General features: G+C 34.2%; 2 protein-coding genes across 2 annotated transcripts; one reads left to right on the top strand and one right to left on the bottom strand.

Moving 5' to 3' along the window:
* The first annotated feature begins 305 nt into the window (after nucleotides 1-305).
* On the top strand, nucleotides 306-1,498 carry LOC21401961 (auxin-responsive protein SAUR36). Its single transcript, XM_010095366.2, has one exon. It carries the CDS (start codon nucleotides 592-594, stop codon nucleotides 1,126-1,128), a length of 537 nt encoding a protein of 178 aa, XP_010093668.1. The 5' UTR covers nucleotides 306-591; the 3' UTR covers nucleotides 1,129-1,498.
* Nucleotides 1,499-3,884: 2,386 nt separating this feature from the next.
* Nucleotides 3,885-8,566, bottom strand: LOC21401960 (legumain). Its single transcript, XM_010095365.2, has 8 exons — nucleotides 8,205-8,566; nucleotides 7,769-7,933; nucleotides 6,159-6,315; nucleotides 5,619-5,704; nucleotides 5,320-5,519; nucleotides 4,975-5,023; nucleotides 4,672-4,884; nucleotides 3,885-4,531 (listed from the first exon to the last, which is right to left on the bottom strand). The coding sequence occupies exons 1-8, from the start codon at nucleotides 8,451-8,453 to the stop codon at nucleotides 4,145-4,147; spliced, it is 1,506 nt and encodes a 501-aa protein (XP_010093667.1). The 5' UTR covers nucleotides 8,454-8,566; the 3' UTR covers nucleotides 3,885-4,144.
* Between the last annotated feature and the right edge of the window lie 42 nt (nucleotides 8,567-8,608).

Below are 8,608 nucleotides of genomic sequence, written 5' to 3'. Positions count from 1 at the left end.
ATGAAATAAGGTACAAGAAAGGAAATACTAAAAAAAAGTATAAGAAAGGGAAAAAAATAATAATATTCATAATATTTATCATGAAAAACAGTGAAATATAAGAATTTCAAAAGAATAAGTCCCTACCGTAGAAATTATTATATCATTTTATAAAACAGTTTCTAGTTTCCAGTTTCAGTTTCAAACCAATCATTTTACCATTCATTTCCCACTTTTTATCTCAACTGTAGATTCCTTTGTATAAGTACATACACTTGCCTACTTGGTCGATATTCCTATAAATAAAAATCCTATTCCACACACAAAAATCTACACCGTGTGTGCGCCAAATCTCTCTCTCTCTCTCTCTCTCTCTCTCGTTTTTTGTTGATAATTTCCAAATCTCTCTCTTGTACACGTGTTTTTACTTCTTAAAAAAAAAAAGCAAACCAAAAAAGTTCTCTATATATCAATCTCCTCAGAGGAACCAAATTCCTCAACTCAAAAACCTCCAAAAGAATATATAATCCCACCACCATTATCAGAAACCGAAAAATTTCAAGTTTCTGCCACTGACCCATCTCACCAAAACGAAAACCCATTTCAGAAAAGATGAGAAAAGCCAGAGGATTCAAGCTTCGAGGCAAGCTCGTGAAGATCTGCAAATGGGTTATAGCCAGACCCAGAAGAACAAGAAAAAGCTCAAACTTTTCCAACAGAAAAAGAAACCCCATCACGAAATTCCTCAACTTGGCTCGTTTTCTCCGACGAGGAGTCAAACAGCTCACGATGTGTAATATTTCTTTTTCGTCTCCTAAGTCGGGTTACGTGCCGTTGGATCATGAGGACCCGGTGGATCAGAAACCGGGTCGGGATGGGATTCCCAAGGGGCACCTGGCGGTTTACGTGGGGGAGTCGCAGGACGAGACGCAGAGGTATTTGGTGCCTGTGATATATTTTAATCACCCGCTTTTTGGTGAGCTTCTGAAGGAGGCAGAGAAGGTTTACGGGTTCAACCATCCGGGTCGGATCACAATACCATGTGGTGCCTCGGAGTTTGAGAAGGTCCAGATGAGGATTGCCTCCGGGGAAGAATACTGCCAACGGCGTCGTATAAGTAAGCCGGCTGATTACTATTGGTCGCAATGAGAGTAATTTTCCATAATTCATGAAAATGATTTTTCAGTTTTTTTTTTTTTTTTCATTTTAAGAAATACTCGTGTGTAGTGTATCGCACTGAATATTAATTTGGGGTTGAGAATATATATATATATATATTTATTTATATATAGGGGTGACATTGTAGATAAAAATCTAAAGACAAGGATAGGCCATGCTTTTGGCAATATACGATGTATGTCTTTTGTAATTGTACATGCTAATTATAGCATTCTTTCCAAAATCCCACTTTCATAATTGGTTTTGGAGACGAGCTGTTGTGTAACATGTGTTACTGTTGATGAATCGGAATACCAAGAAACAGAAAATTTTTCTGTACTTGGACAAGTTCTATTTAAGGAAGCAAGTTCCGATATTTGACATTTGTTCAAATTGGTACGTTTGCAGCAAATCTGGCTTAAGACCTACAGTTTCGTTGAAAAGATTTGCATGAAATGATAACAAACAAATCACAGAGAAGTGATTTCAATTTTGTGCAACTTCTTTATTCATCTTTTTTATTAAGTTTCGAAATTATTTAAATCCACAAAGCCACCTCTTATATCTAAGCTATCTATTAGTGAACTAGAAAGATTTTGGATTAGCGTTATGAGGTACTTTGTTAGCTAATTTATTTCTTTCTAGAGAAGTCATGTTTGTTTGTTGAACTTAAGATTTAGCAGAGCTTCTTGGAAGCCGCTTGTAGCTTAATAAGACGTTATAAACTTCGTTATAACATTTTTAGTGCTAATTATAAGAAAATTTTGCATCATTTTGATAAGCTTTTTTAAATATATGATTTTAAACACTAACTTAAAAGCTACAGTTTTTTCCTTGTCTTGCTGACCACAAGTAAAAGAAAAGGCTATCCTAAATGGCATGTGGTCATTAATCAACAGCAGAAATTTAGCATCAAATATATGATCATTAAAAGATGGGTTAATCTCACAAATAATCTCTGAAGTTTATCCTTAATCTTATTTTAATCTCTGATTTTTAAAAAGTCTTACAGTTTGTCCTTTTTGTTTCAGTTTTAATCATTCTGTTAATTAGGTGTTAAATATATTTGACGAAATCTGTGAAAAATTAAGGACTAAAATTGAAAATCTAAAGTTAGGGGAATAAAGGAATACAAAAAACAAAAGTTAATTTTCACAGAAGTCTCTAAAATTTTAACTTTTTTCAATTTTAGTCTCTAATTTATACATATTTCGTTAACTATTTAACACTCAGTTAATAAAAGGATTAAAATTAAAATATAATAAAATTTTATGGATGAATTATGAAATATTTTAAAAATTAAAAATTAAAATGAAATTGAGAATAAATTTTAAGAACTATTTATAAAATTAACTCATAAAAGATAGCAACTAAAAGAAAAAGTGAACAAGAGAAATTAAGCACTGTTTTGGTCAAAAGCAATGATAGGATCATCACAGTAATGCAGTGAATGGTGACATAAAAAGTAAACGGGTCTTCGCTTAGGACTCAAGTTGGCGTGCTTTGCTTCATTTTGGTCCCTAATCACACGAAATCTAATGAACCTTCCATCCAATCTTGGACTTGGGCTCTGCCGTTTACTGTTTGCTCTTTTTTTTTTTTTCCTTTTTTCTTTTTAATTTTTCTTTTTTGGGGCCAAATTTACGGTCCCACCCCCAACCTTTGGGTAGGGCAAAGGTTACTATTTCAGAGAATTTGGACTATGAACCGCGTTGGCCGACATGAGTCATGACAACTGTTGATTATAAGAGAGTTAGCAAAAGGATGGTGAAGGAAAAGAAACGTGGCAGTGCTAAACATTTTAGCTTAGGCCTTAACCAAATAATATAAAAAAAAGGGGAAAAGATAAAAGAATTGGTGAATGAATTTCAAAACTTACACTTAAAGAAATTAAAGGAAAGAATCAATTGGAAATGGAAACTTTAATATCTGAAAAGAAAATTCACATTAAACATGCTAGGAAAAACTATTTCCAAAAACAGAAAAAAAATATTCCATTATCTTTCTATTTTCTTCAGCCTTTAGTGGCAACACTAACGTTTGGTTCATAATTCGTGGCTCGTTACAGTATTTTTTTTCATAAAAAATACACGTAAATTGAGAATAGTGTTGAATCCATCAACCAAATCGAGAATAGTTCTGAATCCATCAACTAAACGTCATGAATTGTCGTATTCTTTACTGCTTGTGGGCTAGAATAAATCAATGGAATGGTTTCTCCGTCTTAAAGCCTATCTGTGAGATTCAAAATCCAAAACCCACTTGGGCATAAGGGAATACGTTCTAATGTTTGTATGGATTCTTGTAGTTGGATCAGTCACATTCCCTTTTCTTGGCCCATAATTGACGAATATAGTGGAGCTCTTCTATTAGTTTCTAGCTAATAGACACTAGAGAAAAACACACTGCCATTTGTATTCATCAATAGTCCTAGTTGGATCATTCACTTTTCCTTTTGGTGGAGCCATAATTTAAAGAATTAACAGAGAAAAACACACTGCCATTTGTATTCATCACATTCAGATTGGATAGTTCTAGTTGGATCATTCTCGAGCGCGAAACAGATTTAACCGATTGGATAGTTCAAGTTGGATCATTCTCTTTTGGATAGTTCCAGTTGGATCATTCTCTTTTCCTTTTGATGGGGTCATAATTTAAAGAATCAACAGAATGCGATTTAACCTCGACCTTCTCGAGGTGAAAGTTAGGTGACCGCGAGTAGTTGTGAGAATCAACAGAGCGCGAAACAGATTTAACCTCGACCTTCTCGAGGTGAAGGTCAAGGTGAACGCAAGTAGTTGTGAATTTACTGCTAGACTAAACCTGTAATTACAACTAGTGAAGCAATTCTAATATTAGATAGTAGACGCATTAGAGAGACAAGACATTGCTAATCTTCTCTCTCACTTTAACAACATTAGGGTCTACATACATGCACCAGCTTTCTATCACATTAGATTGCATAGGACTTCCATTTTTTTCCTTTTTCTTTAAACATTCATTATAATCAAGCGCTAAAACCACCGTTCGAAGGATGCCATTGGCCTACATCGTGGCCACTACAAACAGCCAAAGCAGCCTCTTCCATTGAAGCAACGGAGACGCCACTATTGCATATGTTGGCAAAGGCACGCATGTGTTTCATGCCATATTGTGTCAACGACCCACAATGGCTCTCGAACGACTTAACCATCGACTTCAAGCAGGCCCAGTCGTCTACTAGTGGTTGACCAGGTGACCTCACGGAATTGAGGACCAATGAACCCTTTTGTGGTCCATAGAGAAGTGATCCTATCAATTCTATGCTCTTGTCCAAGTGAGTTCTGTGCCTTGTGGCCTCCTTTATCTGGTTCAGGATTTCTCTCTTCTTATTCCTTGATTCTGTTCTCTTGTACTGTAGAAAACAAAAAACAAAGGTAAGGAAGTAGACTTTTAGGTTACATATTCTTAAACACATGAACAAAACCCAACATGGGGCAATTTTTTTTTTTTTTTTTTTTTTTTCCAAGTAAGAAATTGTGAAAATGAGCTTACCATTTGCCACATGAAGAAGAGCTCTGCATCTCTTTGGTTAACAACTTCCATGCGCATGTCGAGTTTGTTAGGATCATTGGGTGGGAAGTTGAGCGTGGCAGGGTCAAAACCTTGGTATAGATAAAGCTTCTCGCCTTTAATACTTTTGTTCCCGTACTCCATCACATGCGAACCCGCGGTGAAATCGTTGGCATTCGCAGTCCTTTTCTTCACCTGCATGGAAAAGATTATCGTACATTCTCAACCTCGATCACAAAGTCAAAAAGAAAATAAAAGAACTTTCGACGTAATCGATATTCTTACTGTCTCATATTGTTGTTTGATTGTTTCTCTCTTCAAATTGTGGGTCTCACTGCAAAAAGAATGTAGGAGGAAATCAATTAATTACTACTATTCAGGCAAAGTTTAATTAACTTTTTCCATATCAACTCACACATGACAAGTAAGTTGTCATCTTTTTATCAGTATTATCAACATTTTGAAACCAACTCATGTGACATTTTTTGAAGCACCTACCAGTTATAACTAACGTGTCATATCAATTGGGATTAAAAGTTAGAATAGAAGTTAGAACCCCTAACATTATTCTTTAAGGAAAATTGTTATTCTGGTTTCCTATGGCATATGGACGAGTGGTTTCAAGTATACCTGTCCTCCATCCAAGCAACGCTATACAAATCCCCCAAGCAAGTAATGTACTCTGGTGGCGGGGAAGGTTCCATCCCTGGACAATAGGTTCCCCAGCTGTTCTCTTGTGCATTTGATGCTGTTGTCACATAAATGTTCATGTCTCTAGGCATTATACCTTCAAAAATGCTTCCACTCTCACATGCTTCCACATATATGATCTACAAAGGAAATCAAAGGCAATATATATATGTATGTCATGTAAAAGATCTCACTTTGTGTGAGGACCAAATGATGTGGAAGAATATTAGATCCTTTACCATCTCTTTGTAAGTCCCCGATGCATGTTTTTTCTTCAAAACTTCAACGAAATCCATGGCGTATAGAAAAGGCATATTTGGCATTCCTACATTAATCATATCGGAAAATGTAAGCGACCCTTCTCTTTACTCTTACCAACATTAAATAGTTCCAAAACAAGACACAAATTGGCTAAAGTTATCGTGTTTTCACTTGGTCCAACACTCTGACTTAAAAAGAGTTTTGAGTTCTGATCTAATAAATTCAGAGACCAAAGATCGTTAGAACATAAAAACTGTTTTAGCTTTTGGGAGAATTGATTCAAAAGAGAAAGTCACAAGTATTTGAAAACCATCATAATAGTATTCTTCAAAACCGTTACCACGTGGAACATGTTAGCTTTTAATTTGTTCCAGGCCTATAATTACATTTCACAAGTTGGATTTTTTTTTTATACAATATAAAAACTTAACTCAATATTCACATGTTCCATTTTTCATACAATAATATAAAAAAAATGACGTTGACAATGAATGAATGAAAGTTCTGATCAGACTAACCAAGAACCCCAGGGCCTCCATGGTCAGAGTAGTATAAGAAGATTCTGTCATTGGGTTTGCTGTCAACAACCTTTCCACTACCACCTTTCACCGCCTTCTTGTCCCCGAGAAGTACGGCGTATAGATTCTCGGTTGTTACATATTGCCCTGTGTAATCCTGCCACAATTACATTATCAATTTTGTGTGATCAATCCAGAGTACATGAAACCAATCAAGGGCTGGTAATAAGAAAACCAAAGCTTGATAAATATTTCATGTCATTGACGAACTTTGGTTTCAAATGTAGTAGCAAACACAAATAAAGAGATTCGCTGTAAGAGGCAATTTCAACAGGAATTGCATAGTCTTGATCAATTGTCAGCACAATAGGAATTTATGCCCTGATATTGAGTTGGATATTTTTGGCTGAAGCTTTTTTCAAGTTAATTTAAAACAAACAAGTTAAAATAAACTCTGAGGAATTATGCAATAAGCTTGTGTGAAGTGTAGGACCCGTTTAGTTCGCTGATTCGAGTTTTTAATTCGAGTTGAGATGTGATTTTATGTGAGAGCTTTTTACTGTAGCAAAAAAGTTAGATGTGATTGTTTATGAGAGCTTTTTACTGAGCAAAACTCGACTTTTAAACTCGAATCAGCGAAATGAACAGGCCGTAGTAACTTCACCAAGAATTAATACATCAAGAAAACAATTGTAACTATGATTACCATATAGTTCTTATGAATTATGATGATATATATATGTGTATATACTGAAATACATGGTCGTTGGATAACTTCATCCAAGTAAAATATTCTCTCTTGAACAAATTAATGAAAGTCGTTCCGTTCCGTTTCACCCTTCTTTTTTTTCTCCTTTTTTTTTTTTTTTTGCCTAAAAGATTTTCTCTTCTCCTTTAAGCATATATGGAAGATTTTTTACCGATTATTTATTAAAACAAAGGTTCGCATGATTATTAAAAAAACAAAAAAAATAAAATAAAAATCGGGCGCGTTTAAAATTCGTATAAAATGATTTTATTTTTTGTATGAAAATAAAAATGAAAACGTTTTAATCTCAGACATAAATTATTTTTAAAAATGTGTTTAGTAATTTTATCAAAAGATTACTTTCAGTGTAAAAAAACTCATTAATGTATCTCTTTTTTTATGCTCGAAAAAAAAAAACAAAAAAAAAAATAAAAAATGTCTAAATATCGTATTTTATTTTTCTCTTATTTTACACTAAATTAAAAAATTATTTTTATTTTTATTTTTTATAAAATATTTTTATTACGCCGAACATCGTCTTAAAAACAACGTTTTTTCTTTTTTTTTTTCTCAAAAAAAAGTAAAACATAAAAACACGGCCTGACCTGATTCGCAGAAACTCATGTAGGCCCACCCATGTTTCCTTAAAACATTTTTTTAACATCAAACTTTTTTAAAAAGCAAGGGTTGTATCAGCTTTCCGTGCAACTATTCTATAGTTTATGTTAATATCTCCTAACACAATCATTTTGTTTACCACCTGGTTCCCATTACCAATAACCAAAAATGTAAATAATTAATAAATAAAGTAATAAAGTAATAAAAATGAATAAAAACAAAAACCAAAAATAAAAAGTTGTACCTTAGGAACACCTGCGTAAACATCATCACCTTGTGGATGGTTGATGATGATGCCAGGCCTTGGATTGAGCCCATGCATGGCGATATCATCATACATGAACACCACTATGTTCTCCTCCTTCACCCCTCCTTTCCTCAGCAACTGATACGCGTGGCACACATCAGCCTACAACACCACACGAGAAAATTCATCATCATCCTGTCAATTCATGGGTTGTTTGGTTCATAGGTTCCAACATAAATTTAAATTTTCTTTTTTAGAGAAATTGCAAACCAAATAAGTGCTTGATTTATAAAAAAACAAAAAAAAAAACAAAACAAAACAAAAAAGAAGAGAAACCCATTAATTGTACACTAAAATTCATTATCTTAATCTTGTCAAAAAAAATAAAAGAAAAAAAAATTATATACATACAGATATATAGATATATGTATACCTGATGCCTGTAATTTCCATAGCCAGAAGAACCGGCCACAAGAACAGCCCATCTAGTGCTGAGTTCTTTGTCCTGGTCAGAATATTCATCCTTATCAGTAGGCATGCGAATCGCAGACTCCCAACGCTCAAACCTAGCAGCTCTACAATTTTCTACCGACAACACTACCAAAATCATGATCACCAACATAGCACAAATACTATTATTTTTCTTGCCTCTTAGAACAGGGTGATAATATTGGTCTCCCATATTGATCAAAGATCAAACTTTGATGCTTTTTTTTATTTATTTATTTTTTTAGTGATTAGGACTTAGAAAACTGTGGACGGAGAAATTGAAGAGAGAGAAATTAGAGTGGGAGTATTTTGAGGGAGAAGGGTGCAAGGAGAGAGAAGGGGAAAGAG

The sequence above is a fragment of the Morus notabilis genome, unplaced genomic scaffold, assembly GCF_000414095.1.
Source record: "Morus notabilis unplaced genomic scaffold, ASM41409v2 Scaffold3, whole genome shotgun sequence".
In the NCBI taxonomy this organism is placed as follows: domain Eukaryota; kingdom Viridiplantae; phylum Streptophyta; class Magnoliopsida; order Rosales; family Moraceae; genus Morus; species Morus notabilis.
The sequence above is the reverse complement of the archived record's forward strand: the minus strand, read 5'-3'. Positions and strand labels throughout refer to the sequence as shown.